The sequence below is a fragment of the Lates calcarifer genome, linkage group LG5, assembly GCF_001640805.2.
Source record: "Lates calcarifer isolate ASB-BC8 linkage group LG5, TLL_Latcal_v3, whole genome shotgun sequence".
Lineage (NCBI taxonomy): Eukaryota > Metazoa > Chordata > Actinopteri > Centropomidae > Lates > Lates calcarifer.
In genome coordinates, this window is record NC_066837.1 from 7699606 (window position 1) to 7719954 (window position 20349).

Here is a 20349-nt window from a genome sequence, read left to right on the forward strand (position 1 = left end):
ATCAGGACTAACTTTAATATCACTAAACCTGAAGTCTGTCCCCAGCACTGGTTGTGTTTTTCCACTGGACTAATGGTAAACAAGAGGGAGGGGTAACAAGCGGAGCAATGAGGCCGTGCTAATCACATCAGGGCTGTGTTTAAATGAGAGGCTTCGGATGTTGCTACCCAGTTAGGAGACGTAGCTGGAAAATCTAATGTAGCCATGGAATCCCTTTCATTGTCATCCATCACAGTAATCTAACAGACTACTGACACACTGCAGCTGAGATAAAAACAATGCTCAGAGGATCCAGCTGCTCTGTGTTACTGTATGTGTGCATCTTTTGTGTGTGTGCATTTATGTGAGGTGCCTATCATTGATTTTCCATTTTGTATTAATAAATTAATCCCCCCACCCCTCATCAGAGGAGAGCCTATTGATTGCTTTGTTATACAGCCTTAAGGAGGCCATGAATTGCTAATCAAAATCCACATTCTGCAGGGAACTGCATCAGGGTAAATATTCAATTCCTGGCCATGCAAAACAAACAGAGTTAAACCGTTGGGGGACCGGGAGGAAATGCAGCAGGGTCACAAGTTGTGACCTTGTAAAATTTGTTCTCGTAAATTTGGAAATCCAGGGATGGCAGCGTGTTCTTTCAAAGACATGATGTAAACTTTGTGAGAAATGACATTTCTAAGGTCAAACAACACAAATGCTTATCCCAGGCACGACTGACTTTTGCCCAAGCTGAGTTTTAACTCAAACTCAAAATCCCTTGATCCTGCGACTAATTACTCCTATCATTATCAGCTGTTCTTAAAATGTCAGACAATAGTGAAAAATGTCCATCTAACGTTCTAAAGCCCAAACATTTGCCTGACCAGACTTAAAAGCTATTTACTCTACAATGATACAAGACAAAGAAAAGCAACAAAACCTCACAAAAGAGAAGCCAAAGCTAGAAGGCTAATAGCCTTTAATAGCTTAGACATTATCCTCTCTGATAAAACCACATCCAAATACCGTGCATGTTTATACACAATGAACTTAGGCTCTATAACCAAACTCAGATCACACTATTTTAATGTTGTATTGGCAGAGAACACTGTATTAAAAAAATGACTAGTGACATTCCCCCCCGGTCTGGCACTTAATGCCACCCTCCTGTCTAATGTCTGAGCACTCCGAGATGGTGATAACACTCCAGAGAACACTGGAGGGGTTTGAAGTACAGCTTTTACACACACCTCTTTCCAAATGGTACTCCTCCATTATTATCCCTCTGCAGCAAAGTAATTTCCCTTCACACTGAGATAAAGTGTGTATACTTTGACATATGCACTCAGGCATTTGGCTGAATAGAAGAATCAATATGAGAAGCTGAAATGAGATTCTTACTCTTTTCTTTGTGGACAATGCTTTAATTCAACGTGAGGTCAAAACTGACTGAGAAATAAGAACACATATGCGGATACACTATTGAGATGGGTAAGGAGCTGCCATTTTTCTTCCAGTGGACAATGAGACACATGAGAGATCAACAGGGACATCTCTGGTTTATGCTTTTCTGCATGACCTCAACACAAATGCAGATGTGCTGCCTGGCAATTTGTTTTTATGCCTTTTGAGCTTGTAAACACCTAGAAGAACTGAAAAATGCTAACGCTTTCATGAAGGTGAAGGAAAAGTTGTCTGTAAATGTGGAGCTGTCTGTAATGAAGGATGCTACATTTGATTCCACATTAAGAATACTGAAGGCTTGAATATAAAGGCTAAAAGCTCAACAAGCTACAGTGCATAGCTTAAAATTGGGGTATGGGGTATGGTTGTTGCTAGCTATGGCTTTGTTAAATAATAAGCTAAGTAGTGCAATTCATGGCATACTATTTACATACTTAAAGGTGAAGTGTGTGAATTCTACATATATTTGGGTGCACTTAACATTAAAGCCCTTGCCAAACAAGTTCACAGAATGATGACTATCAGTGCCAGGTAAATCTCTCTGTATTTCGCTGTATACCGGAGTTTTGATGGTATTGTGTAATTACTCTCACTGCCAGAAGAGGGAGACAAAAGTTCTGCACTCCAGGTTTTTAGAGACATAATATTCAACAACAAAATTAATGTGGAGCTAAAACCTCGATTTTAACCTACAACTATGAAACCTAGGATTTAAACTGATTTCCATCAACATTATATGTCCCCCAATTATCCACAAACCAGGTGTAATATTTTTGATCTTCATCCACTCATCTTTGACATAACAAAATAACTGATAATAACTGGATTTTCATTATAAATAAGCACAAAAAAGGCCCTGAACAAATGCATGAAACCTGAACAGTTAAATTATCCCTGTCACAAAAGAAATTAGCTACAGTTTCCTGTCCTACCAGTCACAAATTAACTAATTATCTTTTCTCATAAGCAGAAAACAAGCACATTTGTTTCCAACAGACAAGATGAAATCCTTGGCTTTGTACTAGGACGATTTTGGTCTGAGAAAATACATGGCAATGGAGTTCTTTAATGCACTTTTTAGTTGATGTCACCATTATATAAAATATAAAACAAGGTGCTCTTTTGACTCAGCCTCTCTGAGTCAGACACACTGACAAAACAGAGATACGGCTTTTGACCGAGCGCTGCCATGGAAGAGTGCGGGTGTGCTGACGCTTCACCAGGTCCTCAATTATCCCTGTGCCACTTTGTGCCGTGCCCAGTTGTGATACTGACAGAGATACTTTACATCTGACTCAAGCCTCATCAAAGTCTAGCACACCCAGGGCTGATAACAGAGAAAGTTTCACCTCCAGATACCAGCTATGTGACTGAGAGCCAAACAATAAGGCAACATTTCATCAATCAAAGAACATTATGCCACTATAGGGAAATTAAGACTGCAGATCACTGTAGACCAGTAACAATACTGCCACCAGTCAACACGACCTTATGAAACAACTATTACAAGTTTACCTGGTGTTTTGATTAAACAGTTTGAGAAATATGTATGATGACATGCAGCGCTGTAATCATTATCCATGTTTTTCAGACTGTCACAACTTTACAAATTACTTTTTAAGAGGTACTTAGGTATTAATTGAAACAACTGATGTGAATGGGAAGCTGACATTTTATTTTTGGGAATGCTGCATTCAAATTTAAGTTGTTTCTCAAACCAAAACTTTAACAAAAGCTACTGATATTTTAGCTCTGACCTTCATGGGAATAATTTCCCAAGGATTTTTTTTTTTTTGTACAATTACAATTTCATTAAACCTGTGGAGATGTGCAACAGTGTAAGAGCTTCTTCAGTCTCTTAATGTAGTACTGAGTGCTGCACTCATAGTCGTCATAACAACCTGAACATTTATTGAAGCTCTTAGCCGGGAGTGTCTGCATGTGGGAAAGAGAGAGTTGGTGCTTGAAAGACAGCAGATGTATGTGTGAGAGAGACACAAGAACTGCTTATAAATACTAATGTCTCCAAAATGTAGAGATGGAGATGGTGGCAGTCATGCAATCTTTAAGGACAAAAGACATGTTTGGATCACACAACTAGCAAGACCACAGAGAGCAATAAGACCACTGCTGGTACAAAAACAACTGCAGCAGCAACATACAGGGTCCTTATGAGACTCTGCCTTGAAAATGTCCATAACACACCCAATATCAGTCCAAGCAAGACACATTGAATACAACCGAGTGTAGCTGTAATGTACAAACCCTCTGAGCAGTGTTTGGACATGGGGAAGGTCCTGGGGCAGCACTGAGCTCTCAAATGCCTCAGTGATCATTTAACCTTTAGCTCATGCTGCCCCCTAGAGGTAACACAGCAGCATTTTGAGTTGTTGCAGACAAAACATTGCAGCGGAAGTAAAGAGCAACATGGGATTAAGTTCAGTTTTTTCTGTTGTACATGACATGATGGGACTAAGAAACATGCCATAAATGAAGAAGTGGAAACAAATATAAGTGCTACATTGTGAAAGGAGTTTTTTTTCTTACCTGTGTGTTCACACAATCGTCCATAACAGGGGAGCAGGACATGGGGGAGAAAAAATAAACAAATTTCTGTTAGTGAAAGGAGCTACACAGCATTCATTATAAGTTAACAGCATGAGCAAATTAGTGCATTATAAGCATGTTCAATGGGCTGCAAAGTGTTACAATAATTTCCAACCTAAACAGCAAGATAATTATTATTTATTAAAACAGTTGCACAGTGATAGGCTGGACACCTGTCCAGTGTGTACCCTGTCTCCTGACGTGAGCCGGCATAGGCGTCAGTCTCCTATGACCCTAATAAGGTAAATGGTTTAGAAAATGGATGGGTGCTTAGATGACATCTAACACGCAGTGACCAAATTAATTCTGGGTGAACTCAATACCGAAAGACCCTACTGTGAAAGGTTTTTAATGGAACTACTTTGCTCCAAAAAATTGTAAGCATAACAATAAGAACTGACCCTTTAAGAGTACTGTCACCATGAACAAATATTGTCAAACTGCAACACGTCCCTGCGGTCTACTTATGAACAGGCTACCCTGAGGGAAGCCAATAGGACAGTAACTGACCCATCCCATGTTCTACACACTGAATACCAACTACTCCCCTCTATTTAGTCTGCAGGGACAGACTAAATAGATTTTTAGACCATTGTTTCTTATTTATTAACCCATTTATATATTTTTTATATAAAATGTTGTCTTTTTCTGGCTGCGGCATGTGTGAAAATTTCCACTTTGTGGGACAACAAAGATAATTTTAAATCTTGAATCTTGAACACAAATATGTGTGTAAAAGGATTTAGTTTGAAATGGCAGCTAACCACTTCTAAGTGTCTGTCGAGCTTTTCTGGAGTGGCTTATGATCTACTTGGCGAATTCACACAGAAAAAGCAAAATGTAATCGTTCACCCTGTAAATTGAACTATTGAATCACCACAACTGAAGGTGTTAAGAACTTTTATCACTGGAAGAAAGACACAGAGCAATGAGTAAGGAGCAATGAGAGAGCAGGATTAACACAAATTTTTTGAGTATAAAAATGTCATATATAAGAAACAGTTATGTACCTACACAAATGTTTACATGTTTGCTTTCTGTGAGGCCAACTTATGAGGACTACAGAGGAGGGTGGGATCCACGGCTCTGTAATGAAGGTATTTGTTGTGGGTGTCTGATGTAACATTGTGTAGGTGCTGAAGCAATTCTCTTTTGGCTCATCGAAATCGATTTCAGTTTCTTAAGCTTCTCTACCAATTGTACCGACCAGTGTCAGTTGAAATGGTATCAGCAGCAAGGCTCATTGTTCTCAACTGTTTCAGCTGTGGTTTGTTCCTTTTGTTAGTCTGAAAGCAAAATGTGAAAACTACAACTCCCACGCACAAGTCACAGAGGTCCACACGCTGTGAGAAGACCAAGGCGTCTAGTCACAGGAATGAGACTGCATCTGATTTTCTTTCTTTGTTATTAACTTTGATATTTTAAAATTACAAGGACTGGAAACATGCACAAACCAAAATACTATAAACAGACAAAAATTGCTGCAATCATTCCAAACATTTTCTCAAAGGTAGCTCTCAAATGTCTTATTAATCTTCTCATGAGAAAGACCAAGATGGACTGCTCAAAAACGACAGCAGAAGCTAGATCTGTGGTGTATTACATCCCAAAATGTTTGGTCGATTTACTGCTTTGTCAGCATATCTGTGGGTGTGTCATAATGGCAAAATGTAGTCCTTGGGACACCTACCAACCACCTACTGTAACAGAAACTACCACTAAGGCAGTTTTGAGTACTTTATAGGTCTGTGGACAGATTTTGTCACCATGATAGCATCACAACCACGCAAAATACAGTTATGAAACTGCACCTTTACTGGTATGTAGTTGAGATATAAATTAAGGGAATGTTAGAGGATGGGTATAGTCAGACCCATGAGTACGGAGAATGTCAACATGTTAATGGGTGTTGCTACTGGTGTGATCACACTGCAGTGGTCTCTAGTTTTGTTCCTGTTTTTCCTAAATATTAAAAGGCAGTCCATACCAGCAGATGGAAATCCCTAACACTGCTTTTCTTGCTTCACAAACTTTTGAGAGGTATGGTCACAGAAAAGAGTTTGGGATAGAAGTGTAAACATTATTACTATAATTCTTTTAACTACTACAACTAAATATTATAGCTGTGCAGTCAGTTATCAAATTTTAAATCAGTTTATCAATCAATTACCATGGTCAAAATTATACTGGCACAGAAAATGATGCTGATAATAGAGTTGTGCAGTGAAGAAGCTATTTCAGGCATCCCTGTCTGCAGAAGTAAAAGCCCAATTTGTTTTCTCCATAGACAATGTTATACGACAGCACTGTTGTGGCTTGTGTTGGCGGGAGGAGGGGCAAGGCTCATGTGTATTTTACATCTAGACCTGTGCAATGTGCCAAAATGATGACCAAGCCATAATTTCTTAAAAACAAATTGAAACTGGTGGCCATAACATAAACCCATAGGGATGTTACATTATCCAGTAGAGTCCTGTCTTTCTGTGCTGAAGTAATATTACAGATATAGGAACACACAATAGAAAACCTTTCTAGAACCAGCAACCCTTTCCCATTTGGCAACTCTCTAAAAAAGAAAATGAAAATCGTGTAAAATGTTGTACTCAAGCACACTTAAGTAACAAAAAACACCATGTTACATTATTTGGTGGTCCTGGAGATATGCCATTAAATTCATTGTGTTCTTGCCCTTGTCTGACATGCTCAAAAAAAAAAAAAAAAAAAAAAAAACTTTAAATAGATTTGTAGTTCATAAATAAGTAATCTATACTTTTCTCAATGGCGCCTTTTTGGAAAGTTAAGGTTTCAAAATCAATCACTGTCTGAGTTGGAGAAATGCTCGGACTGAATGCTGAGACTGAATGACTCAATTTAGTCCGGACAATAAGGAGCTCATCCAGTGTGAGGACGGAGGGTTTTGATTCTGCTCCTCAGAGATAAGACTAGGAGTCTCTTTCCCTGATGGAGGGGAAAAAACTGAATGAATGAATGAATGAATGAGAGACAGAAAAGACTGCAGTGGAAAAGGAAGTGAATTACTCAACTGACATAAGGTAGGCAGAGCAAGAATTGGTGTTTTATGAACTGTGAGTCAGTACTCTGCCAGGCATGCAGCCATCCTCCTTCTGTTCTATGCCCACAGAGGGCAACTGAAAGGGAGCTACAATTTCCACTTCACTGTACTGTTAATGACACAAAGAGGAAGTACGTCCTTGAGAGAGCAGAGAGACATAGCCTCCATATAAACAGAAAGGATTGTGTGTGATTGTCATTTTCCACTGATGTAGATGAAACTCTTGAATTAGTGAAAGTAGGATGTTAGGGAGGGAAGACATGAAGACGACTTAAGATATTTCAGCAAGAAAAGTTCCATGAAGAGCTGCAACTGTCAGTTAATCAATTACGGTAGTTGCACTTAAGAGATGAATGGTTTTCAAATAACTTTCTTAAGTCAAACATCTGATGATTCCACCTACCTACACCTATTTACTGCTCTTCTTGGTCTTACATTACATTAAACTGAATATTTACAGGATTTCAACTGTCAATAGCACAAAACCAGAAAGACATCTGATGAGACATTTCGGACTCTATCGATCAACTAACAGCAAAAAATGTGTTTGTTCTGATGTGATGTTTGTCTACTAACAGTAAAGAGGAGTACAGTGGACATATTGTACGATGTTTCAGCACAAAGAGACCTACAGGAGATGGTCAAGACTATTAATAAACTCTGAGTCACCACATTTACATTAGTGGGAGAGGATTTACAACAAATGCACCCGCCTCCTCACACCAACAATGCCTTGATATTTTGAATAATAACAAATGCAGAAAGTCAGGAGGGCACGAGCAGACTAATTTAATTGAACAAGTTTAAGTAACCATTTTGAAGCTTCTGATCATCTCATGTGGGAAGACAGTAGAAAGAAAAGTAAGGAGGAGGAGATTATGTGTTTGGCTGTATTTCAAACAACAACACACACGCAGCTTCCTCATTTATTTCAGTAAGGGGCACTGAAACAGTGGGCTACAGGAAACAAATGCCTTGTCTTTCCATGAAAAACCACAACGCATTGCCGTGTCATTCAGCAATACCCTGCAGTGATTAATCAAATATGTGCAAATATATATTCCTGGTAGATTACTTTGTAAAGTTAACGGTGTGATTTCTACTGTTAACCCCGGGAACGTTGTCACTGAAGATCAAATGAATGCCGCTGCAATAACTTTGTGGAGATGCAAAATCCTGCCTCATAGCCTGTGTAGTGTTTGGGGATGTGATAAGCCGTCAAACTAAAGGATGTACTCCTCACACTAAACCTCCTGGATCGTATTTCATTTTCTCACCAATACCTGCAGCTACGCAGCTTCCTGTGTTTTTTTTGACAGAGTGCTATTTTTGGTCTGAACATGGCCTTACTTGTCAGACCTGGGAGGTACAGTACACCACAGCCAAGGTCATTTATAAACTGTGCAAATTATAAATACGGATGTCACGGCCCAAACCTGGCAGTCATCCATCATCTCTCACACTGCACATGGCTGCTAATCAATGTCAGATGATGAATCGGATCACACAGGCTGAATATGATCACTTGGCCACTGACCGCCACAACAAGAGTTACTGTTCATTTCTGAGAGGATATTAAGTTAACTGTTATAGGATGAAAAGTTGAACAGCTGGAACCTGGGCATGTTTCTTTTCCTTTCAATTAATCAATTATTATAATCGCTGCTGACTGATAATATGTCAATTGACTAATCAGCAAATCATTGCTGCCCTAGTAATTCTCAAATAAACAGCTTCAAAAAACCCCTGGGTTCACTGAAAAATGCATTAATACAAAACTGAAAACATTGTTTTCCTTAGATCATAAAAAGCTGCTTTTTTCATCATTCCCACAAGACAGCACTGATATTCTATGTGGCAAGCAAGCAAACCAAACAGCTTGTTACACTGGGATGGCCCACAAGCATTTCATATTCTTTTCTGATAGTACCAAAAACATTATCAGGGACTATAAGGACTTTGATAGAACGAAGTCTCTGCCTTAGAAGAAAGTGTGTCAGATGAAAAGGTTAAATAAAGACACCTGTAGTAGAAGTTTCCACACATTATTCTGATTAACTTTGCAATGTACTCAAACAAGTAGCTTGCCATAAACCAAAACTTAACATTTGCATCCAACTTGGCCTCCTTGTCATGTTGCCAAAATGATATTAATCATATCATATCATAACATGCTGAATATACAGCTTTCAACTGCCCTGTATCAGATCAAAATCATGAATTACATTTCACCATACTTTTTAAAAGCTTTCTTCCCATCTTGCCCTGTTAGAGACCTTGCATTTTTCAGAGGGTGTAATCCTCTTGTTGCCAAGCAAGTATTTAAATTTCTACCTGACCTCTGAACAACAGACCTCTGTGACTCCCACTAAGGAGCGCACACGCATACACTCACCTACAAAATCGTGACTTCCTGTCGTTAAACTAATAAAGAGGCACTTGATACTACATCAGCTGCAGGTGAATACTAACAGGAGGCAAGTTCAAGATTTTTGTCTTTACAAATAGTCACCATGAAGAGCTTTAGGGTGTACACGGGTGTTTCAACAGAGTAAATCTGCTATCAAATAGACCTACAGCAAGTGCCCAGGCAGCACTGCAGCACATCAAAACCAGGGAGACCACACACTGTGATTCAGACAGCAGGGTTCATACACAGATTAGACAAACTATGCAGACGGCCGCATCAGTTACAGCCAGTCAGCTATCCATTCACGGGCTATCTTCACTGATGACCAGATTATAGTGAGCAGGACACTGTGAAAGGCACAGGACCAGCTTGTTGAAGGTCAGCACTGGGAAATGTTGATACTAAGACAGAGGGAAAAGAACCAGACACGGTGATTCACAGCTCACATTTCTACAGGCACATCACGGTGAAGTCTGGTGGAGCGCCTAATTGTAAGGACAAAAATACATCAACGTTAAATTGATGATTTGTTGCCAAAACAAATACTGTCACCTTGGTTACATTCATCAACTGAAAAGACAACTGATTAGATTGGAGTGTTTATGTCAGCCCACTTAGTCACCCACATACAGTACATACAAGAATTTTAACGCAGAGTTATGTAAGCAGTATGATGTGAAGTCTAACCACACTATCTGGACCTTTTCAAGGACAAACTCAATCACTTCCATGACATTTTCAGATTCTTCTGAAGCCTGTGAAAACTCATGATTAAATAATTGAACTCAAATTAAAGTCTGAACAAAAACACCCTTACATATTATTTATTAAGAGTTAAATACAAAAACCCAAAGACTCAACTAATCTGTTTCAACATAACTGTGTGGTTTGATCACATTTTACTGACAGTGGTCTGGCAACATAAAAAGAACCACCAAGTGCTGTTAGATTTTGATTGTACAAAAAGTACAGTATATAACAGAACCTTTCTTCAAGACTGCAGAGTGCAACTAGACAACCAGACAGACTTATTTCCGTGGCAGAAAACCTAGATCGCAACAGTTTTTATTACATACTTCACAATTTTCTGTGGACATAAGCGAGTACACCAACCGACAACTACCACTAGTTGCAGGTGACTCAAATTTTATGTTTCAAAACTAGTGTAATACTTGCAATTATGAGAATCTAGTGCTTTAGAGCCTGTTGTCTTAATGTATTGTAAACAAAACAACTCTGTAGATGGTTGCACAACCTGTGATTTCCTCGGACCGACAAATGGTGCAAGCTTTCACCAAATCTAATGTTTGCCTTCTTAAACTTCATGTGGGAGAACAGTTCATTGAATTATGAATTTTGCTTTGTGAGGAAAAGAAATGACAGCTTCAAAACTTGTGGTTATATAGCTGGCAGCTTTGAGACTCCTTTAAAGCACAAAGCCCAAATATTTCAAAAATCTCAGCACAGCTCAAAGTGTGGTCACTGACACAGGTGGGCTGCACTTTTCAATCAAAAAGAACTGCTGACTTAAAAAAGTAGGCAAAAGATTGTAAAACACACCAACAAAGCAATTAGATGAACTGGTTGCCAAGGTGGCTTATTCATACTCAAGTCTATTGAATGTGTCCAATGGGGCTGAATTATGTAGCGAAATGTGTGGCCCATGCAGCAAAACTGAGATTAATTATTTAACTTGAAGAGTGTAACAGCTGTTTGTACGTGTGACAGATTGTGTTTGCTTCATGTCCTCCGTCGAAATACAATGTTTAGGAGCTGTGACACATCTCCTGATGGAAGACTGTATCTTTTCTCAGTTCCGATCTCCAACAGCGTGGGAAATGTCAGTGCCTTCAGGCAGCCCTGTGGCAGGTGGGAGCACATCGCTATCCAGTATGCTCTGTATGTAAAGCACCACAACAGTATAACACTATACACCCCACCCTGAGGTTGAACTCAAGTGGTATTTAGAACGGGATTAGGTTCACCAATCACGTGCAATGTGAAAATGCAGCTCGGTCATTAATGATGATTTTACAGTGTCGAATAATGACATATATTGATAAGATGCATGAGCAGCAAATGACAAGCAAAATACAGGTACTCATGAAGTTCCAGTAATATTTTTGAATACCATTTTTGTAAATGTGTCCCATTTGCACAAAATATATCAAAAAGGCGCCAGCAGACGGACTTCACTGACGGTCACTGTAACTTACACTATAGCTATGAGTCTCTACTTGAATCGGGGGTAAATAGAACTGTTTGGCTGATCTGAGTGCTGGGTAGCTAGCCGACTGGATCTGTGTGCTCCCTGGAATGGGACTGCTTCTCAGAATAGCCAATGGCAGATGCCTTCCTCCCCTCTGTGTTATTTGGAGCCCAAGGGCAATGGAATCCAACCTCCTGCAGTGAACTGTGGTGTGGTCCTTACTTCAGGACAGAGAGAAGGGCTTGAAGCTGAGAGGACATAATCAGCTGTCTTTCAATCATCGACTCATGCAGGAAGTCCATGTGCCTCACAAATTGAGTCAAATTCACCAAGTTTAACATCATCGGATGACTCTTTGTAGCAAAAGTTTTATAGCTGGAAACATGAACACAGTATAGCAGCCCGTCAGTTCAACGAATATATTCAGCCTCTGCTTAATGTGTGCAGCTGGGGCTGAAACTAATGACTATCCTCTATCAATTAATCATATTAGTTTCTCAATTAATCATTTTGTCAATAAAAAATCAGAAAACTGTGAAAAATATTCATATGGGTTTCCCATGAAATGTCACAAAAAAGTGAAAAATCAGAATTTCCTAAAGGTGACAACCTCAAATGTCACCTCCAGTTTTTTGACCGACAAACAATTAGTATCATCATCTAGTTTTTAGTGTTAATGCTGTAAAACCAACACAGAAAATTCAGAAATTCTTACCATATAAACAGTCAAACAGTTCACTTGGATAAGAAAGGAATCTCTCTTGAGCTTCACACCAACTTCACTCCAGTGTGTTACAATGCATTGCATCAGTAATGGTGGAAGAAAAAAAAAAATTAAAGAATAAAAACTTCAAACGATTAATTAGTTTCTCATCCTGTCAGAAACAATATTCTGCATTTGGCTCTCCACAAACAGGAGACGAAAGGTTAAAAGGCCCGAGCGATAGAGTTTGTGCAGCAGCGTAATGCTGCCAGGGGAGCCTTACTTTCTTTACAACACTTATCTACAGAGACCAACATTAGAAAAGACAGCTGCTCCTCCAGGGCATCCAGCTTATCTAAAGTGATTCACCGTTTGCTAGTGAACAACAAAGAAGTCAGGTAGCAACATTTGTGTGGCACATATAAAAGTTTCAAATACATCTACTGTACTGGAGACTATGAGGAAATTCAGTTATGTTGCCCAAATTTAATCATGCGTAATAAAGAGTACATAAAAATCTGCATTGCTGATGTTGTTAAGAGACTTTTAGTATTTTAATCAGGCGCTTGTTGGATGGCACAAATCTAATTTTCCTGTGGTGGCTGCCGTTAGTGCTCCCACTGAGGCTATTTTTCATTATAAGCACTAGAGAACTGCTTTTCTTCCCCCCAATTACACCTCAATGTAAAATTTGTCTTGCTTGTGAAATTGTTTATCCAGCTTATGCTCATTTCAGTTTACTGATAAGGTAAGTCCTGTCCTTCTACAACTATTTTGTTATTTAATTTGACAAGTACTCTAAATAGTGTGGAAATAATCACAAGACACTGACAGGCGGTAGCAACAGCCAGCATATTTGCAAAACAAAAAAATAAAGCAGAGATGGTGATGACTGTGATGCTAAAATTAAGCAAAACTTACTGTAGTTAAAACACAGAATTAACTGAGGTGAAATCAAGCTTCTGGTAATGGAAAACAGTTGGTTTTGAAATATGAATAGTAAAGACAAATAACACTTGAGCCCCCTATCAGATCACCTGACCTCCAAGTAGCTGGTTCTGGAGCAGTATCATGTCACTTCAGTTGTCACATACCAGAAAGGGACACACAACTCAAAATCGAAAGTGAATATGTATCTGCTCAGTGTATCCAGGCACATTTGATGGCTTTTTGATGTTTTTCTATAGATGTGTCACTATGATAGGATTATTTATAATGAAAAAAATGTGCATAAAATTTGATAATTACCTGCTCTCAGCTCACACAGTTGTTATTAAGATTTCTCTGAATGGCTTTCTGTCTTAATTAACCAGATGACAGTGGAAACTGCTGACAGGGAAATGACATGTGTATCAGATTTGGCTGCCGGAATAACTCCAGCTCATAGTCTTAAACTGAACAGTCTAAACAGTCTGACAAAAGCCAACCAAGGACACAAACAAAAGGTAAACAAAGCCTAAAGAAAAACCCCTTCAGTAGATGTGTGGCTCTAATTAATGTGTCTGCAGACAGAACCAGAGGAAACCCTAAGGCTCTAGTTAAACTCTAAACTAAAGTTGCAACACACCCACAGCACCTGCTCAAACAGCAAATGTATCTTGCTGATAGCTGTTTATACAGACATAGCTGCTATGGGCAAGTCCAGATCACCTTACTCAACAGGCCTGCAGGGCAGGGTGTGGTGGGTGAGAAAAGTAATACCGCAACTAAAATGTCCTGCTGTTAATGTTCTATATCTCTATCTCTGATCACTATCTCCTGTAACAGCTGGATGCCCAGTCTGGCTCCCGGAAATACAGCGTGGATTCTGCTGGTCATGTTTCGCATGGAAATTTAATCCAGGACTGTTTTTATCGGTATAGCACGAGAAGTTTAAGAGACATTATAAATACCAGAAATAAAACGTCCTCATAGAAAGCTTCCATGTCTGTGTCCACTGAACATTTTAACTGGAACCGGAATGGGGGATGATTAAGAGGATAATAAATTCCCTTTAAGTCTTCCATTAAAAACTAATGACAGAAAGTAAAATATGTAATGAAAATATGTATTTTAGAGTATCATCTGTTCCTTCTAAAGACATAGTTTCAGGCAACTTAAGTTGTACCATACTGCAGAGACCCTGAGAAATCCCAGTTATGCCATTCACTGGAGACAGCTGCCACATGCACAGCAGAGTCCACGTGGCCTCTGCTCTGCATGGACCAACAGGAGCAACAACTTTAAGAACTGGTCTAGAGGGAATCATGCATTTAGTTCATTTAGTTCAAATTTTGCCCTGATGATGGAAAACCTTCCATCAAATCCATTACAATTCATCCTGAGGAGGACTTGAGTGTGTGTGCCAAATTTTGAGGCAACCCATCCAATAGTTGTTGAGACATTTCACACAAAGCCACAAATGTCAACCTAATGGTTGTGCTGGAAAAAGTCAGTGGATCACCAAAGTCATTAGAATTCATCATCTGGGAATCATTGGTGTCTGCACATAATTTCATGACAATCCATCTAAATGTTATTGAGATATTTCAGTGTGAACCACAGAGCCAGATCCAGATTCCTGGTAGATAGACCAACACTGCCATCCATAGTGCCATGCCACTGGGATGGCTAAAAAAAAAAAAAAGGAAAGTACAACACTTGGAAATGAAGACAAAATGCCTTGATGCTAAATAAAGGTATGACTGCAACATATAAAATTATACAGGCCGTATGCACAGATGGTAATTAGGGATGATATATAACATCTTACTGTCGACAGAGGTGTAACACAATGCCTCACTCTTTGTTGCGAGCAAAGCACTGATTTAAAAAAGAAAAACCCTTTTAAGCCCGTGTAATCTAAAGAAACCTCCTGCTATGGTCCTGTCCCAGCCTATTCTTTGAACCTATTGTATAACTACTGAATAAACAGCAGTAATTAAAACTAAATCACCATAATAGACCCTTTTCTTCGAAAAGCTGACCGACATAGCAACTTGCTTTGATCTAGGAGAAAACTGAGAACGGAAAAACGACAAGCTGACACTCCCCAGTCATTGTGACTTGTACCCTTATTTCTATTTTAGTCTCATTTTCTCCTCACTAACCAAGCTATCTCCAAATTTTTCTGACAGATTAGAGGCCAACATTTTTAACTTCCCAGCTTTCGTATCTCTAATGACATCAAGGAAACACTGTCAGCACCACTGTAATTCAGAGGTCAAATGAAGCCATATTAAAACAGTTGGTGTCCCTTCATCAACATCTTCAAATTAACTTGTCAGGACTGTCAGCTAAAGTGTAGTTAGTATATAGTCCTTACTGACAGCTGCAGGGCACAAATGAAATATATTCAAGAAAAATACTGAGCTTATGATCGAAAGATTGGATGGATATACAGATACTGAGTAAACAAACTGAGGTTGTTAAATGGAAATGGTGGTCTAAATTTAATGTTGCATCTCTTCAAGTCTCTGACCAAAATAACATGTCAGATATTTATCGATACACTGATCCAACAAAAGGAAGTCAGAGGTCAATTAGAATCTTAGCTGCTTTAGAAATATTAATATATCACTCATGAAAATCCAGTGAATACTGTCTATAGTGTTATTCATTCTAAAAATGGAAACTCTACATATACACTTATAAAGATACATGGTTCATTAAATACAGATAGAAATATATATAGTGATACCTGATTAATTAAATCTTAATAAATTAAGTAGCAATTATTATTCATTCCAGTGTTCTAGCCTTGCAACTAATCTACAAATTTTCCTCAATTGATTAGCTGTAAAAAAAAAAAAAAAAAAAAATATCATGTGAATACTGATGAAAATTTTCAATAGGTTAAGTCAACAAATGTCTTTATTTGACCAAGCAACAGTCCAAAATTCAAACAATTTTACTGTAATGTAAGCCAAGAACAGAGTCTCCCGTTTGAGAGGTTGGAACAGTCAAACATATGTAATGTACGAAATGATTATTTCCATCTATCATTAATCATTTTATCTATTTCCTTCTATCTATCTATCAGCTGATTTTTCTGTGTTATGACTCTCAGTGACTATACATGCAGAGGGTTAATCTGGCAACTAAATAAATATATCTTTCAAAAACTGCCTTGGGATTGTTTGGGAAGCAGCTTACATGACATTGGAGTCTTATTTCATTAATTTTCAAGTCACATTGCAAATTATGCTCAATTAATTCAGCAGGAATGTCAAAGGAGACTTTTAATGCAAGTAGCGTTACTGTTACAGCTCACATCATGCAACCTAATTTGCTGTTAAATAGAAAGAAATTAACCACGTCATGTCGTTAGAGAGAGCTGAGGTTTTGAATTGCTGCAACTTTCAACTTCACAGAACAAATAAGCATTTTTAGCTAATTCAGAATGCATTTTTCCTGATTTCTCTCCAATTACTGCATTTATGTCTTCATCTAAAACGTAACCTAAAAATAGGCTCATTGGCGACGGCCTTTTTAAGGTTATATGGCGGTGTCTGTCGTCTGCCATGGGTGGAGCCGTAGCAAGCGAACCTTGTATCCATGAGGGTATGGAAACGAATGATGTAAATGTGACAAAATAACAACTCCATCGTATGTTATCACAAGTGTCTGAATTTATCCTTATCTGCTCTTAAGAATACCACTTAGGCAATATGAAATGGGAAAATGAATAGCATGTAGTTCAAAACAATCGTCAGTAAGAGCTGACTGCAATTCCCAGAAAACATTTTGTCGGGTATAATTTTACATTAATCAGAATAAATTAAGCTAAACCAAAAAAGGTTAATTATTTGATGGTAAAAGAGAATGTTTCATTGTGCTGACAAGACAGGAACAGTAACGAGCAGAACAGAAAATAACTTAAAATTTTTGATATGCCTTTTTGATAAACAAGCAGTTACGCAAAGCAACAACAACAACCAAAGTGAAAGGGGGTAAGAGAGTAGGATGACCTTTGACATTTTCAGGTTCTGCGGTACATCCAAACCCAAACCGTATGACCAACTCAAAACACAGAATACTCACCCGTCTGCGGCAGAAAGGCAAACCCTGAGCAATAATGTTGATGCTAAATATCTTGAGTACTTTCTGAGGGGGTAACGGTTCCGTGGCAACATCCTTGGGGTCTGCCAGGTCAAGTGCCTGGCTCTCCAGCGGGACATGTGAAGTCTTCTCTTTCCCACAAGCGACATTTGGCATCTTTTTCCGAGCACCAGACGATGAGAAACGGGGAATAGGGCAATGCCGCAGCATTGCAAAAAAAAAAACAATGCTGTTTAATGGGTCATATCCCAGAAGGAGCTTCGAAAGCTGGTCAACCAACGTCCTAAGCAGATAACTTTTCTTAAACGAAAGCAGCGTCTTCCTTGGACCTCACAACCATTGCGCAGACGTATCAATACTGCGCTCACTGAGCCTCTTCACCTACCTACCCAGAACTCATCTCCCTGCTGACTGGCACCCTTTAAAATATCTCTGGGGTGTGAGGTCACTGCTGCGCCCAAGCCAGGCGGAGCAGCTGCTGTCAGGGTCTGAAAAGAGGATGGACCAACTCAGCCTCTCCCCCCTCAGACAGGCACCGTGGAATCTGCTCTCATGACCCCTCAGTGGTGGAATGTGTACCAGCAGTCGTCCGACGCAGTACACGTGTCCAGGGAGCTTCCTCATTGTGGTCATTCTCTGACCCCTCTCTGGTCCTCCCAACTTAGTGGCCTACATCATCACCAAGCCCCAATAACTTTACTCCATGAAAACTCTCAGCATACAAAAAACAACAGATTTTCCAACGCAAGTGTTGAAACTAGGATGTTGTACGCTAACTCTCTCTGACTCCTCCATGTACTAAGGTGTCACTAAATGTCAGTAACTCTATGTCAGCAAAGAGACTTGGGATATTTCAGGAGAAGATTGCACAGCTGTCCAATGTTAGTATGTGTGACACATGCACTTAAACAAGGATTCACTTGACCAAGTGTCAAGAGAGATGGGCTTTTATGTCTATTACAGTGTTTTCATATGCAGCAAGGAGAGAAGAAGCAGCAGGATGTTTTTTAATTAAACTTTGATACCAAACAAGGCAGTAATGTGAAAGGTATGAAGGTAAGAGGCTGCATAGGTGCAAAAAATACCACGACAGCAGGGAGATGAGAAAAGCTGCATATGGCATTTTTGCTTTTTCCCCACAGAAAATTATTATGCAGAAGAGCAGAGCTGACAATCTGACTGAATATGTATAAATCTGCAGATTGAATGAGTGGTGAGAGACAACCTTCCGTGTGCACATGTAAATGTCTGAACACATGGTAACAAAAAGACCTACAGGGCTTAACCTCTCTTCTATTCTCACATCCACCATTGTTTGAGGAGGATTACAGGGCCAGAACATCTCTCAGAGTACACTGAGGGCCCTGACACACCAGGCCCACAGTCAGCCATTGGACGCCATTGAGTGTTTGTGGCTGACCCACACCCACAGTTTTTACAGTATGTTCAGCACAATTGGAGGAAGTCGGCGCCTTATCGGCAGCTTATTGACCATGTTGAACTAAACAGCAGAGGCAGTCAGTGAGAGAGCTCTGGGCATTCGGCCTGGCAAATCAGGGATTTCGCCCATTCAGTGCAGTTATTCCTTCTTTTTTTTTCCTGCCACATCATAAGCAAAATAAAACTTTATAATGTCAGTTGCGGCTTTGTAGCCACACAAATCTTCAATTCATATCCCCATTTAACAGAGTAATGGCGGCAAAAAATTATGGTTAGTTTGTTTGTCTTTTACTTACATTTTTGGATTTTAACACAGATGTGAGCTAACCATTAGCTGCAGCATTGTTTAGCTTGGTTTGTCAGGACCTTAACGCAACTCTGTACCTCGGCACAATAAATAAAAAGGTACCATATTTCAAATGTACAGGGAAAATCTGAATGCAGAGAGGAAACTGGCTACAAAGCAGAGTACCATACCATATAGCCCTCCAAGAAAAGAGTATCTGACAACATGCCTTATCCAATATCATAGTATTATGCAATTCTAATTTCATCCACCCAAATGATTGGCTGATAAAATTATTTTCTCTTTTCCTATCACTTTACAAACCATAACTGACAACAGTTCTCATGCAGTATGAAATAACCAACAAGGCACCTGTGAACTACTGCCTGTTTCTGACATATCCCGGGCCTTGTAGAGGTTACTTGAGCTTTCAAACTAATCTTAGGCCATCAAGCTATGTGACTGTCACACTGTTCCAGTCTGCCACAACATGATCAGCCCAAAGTGACTTGTTGAATAGCGAGCCATGAGAGCATATTTAACCTTGGATCCTCTGCAAATGCTTGTCCTCTATACAGTGTTTTCTTAACCATTATCTATTATGTCGTTTCCCATCAAATGATCGAGCAACTAACATTCCATGACCAAGGATCCCAAGGCCAAACCCAAAGGAGATTCTTGTTTAAAAAGGGGATAAAGTTTCTGGAGTTCTTGAAAATGTTCCAACAATCAGCGTTTCTAACTTTGTGCAGTTGAAAGGGGGGCTAGTGTGATGTCCTCCCACAAGAAGGAAGTAAATGTGTCGTGAGTATCTTAGGAGATTTAGAGTATGCAGCTACAAAGGTAGATAGAAACTTACAGCCCCATTGAGCTTTACAGTAACTAGAGAAACTACCAAACGAAGATGACCAGTGCCAGGAATAAAACCACTGACTGCCAACCACTAATTATTTAACAAAAACTTTTTCATGCTCACAAAGTTACTATTGCACTTGCTCATTACGTAGCCATATAAAGTACACAACAGGGGCAAAATAATGTTTTGCTTTCTTATAATACTGTGTCACAGTATTACTGCCTGGTCATTGAGTTTGCAATCCCTCAAAAAACATCCTTAGACTGTCAAGAATGTTTG

At 39.2% G+C, this 20349-nt stretch overlaps 1 protein-coding gene across 1 annotated transcript in view; it reads right to left on the reverse strand.

Annotated features, from left to right (window-relative positions):
- Nucleotides 1–17928, reverse strand: part of fbxw7 (F-box and WD repeat domain containing 7) — a 65487-nt gene extending 47559 nt beyond the window's left edge. The window contains exon 1 of the mRNA XM_051070534.1: nucleotides 17471–17928. Coding sequence (XP_050926491.1) covers nucleotides 17471–17698 — 228 coding nt within the window. The 5' untranslated portion in view covers nucleotides 17699–17928. The remainder of the gene's footprint in view (nucleotides 1–17470) is intronic.
- Nucleotides 17929–20349: the final 2421 nt, after the last annotated feature.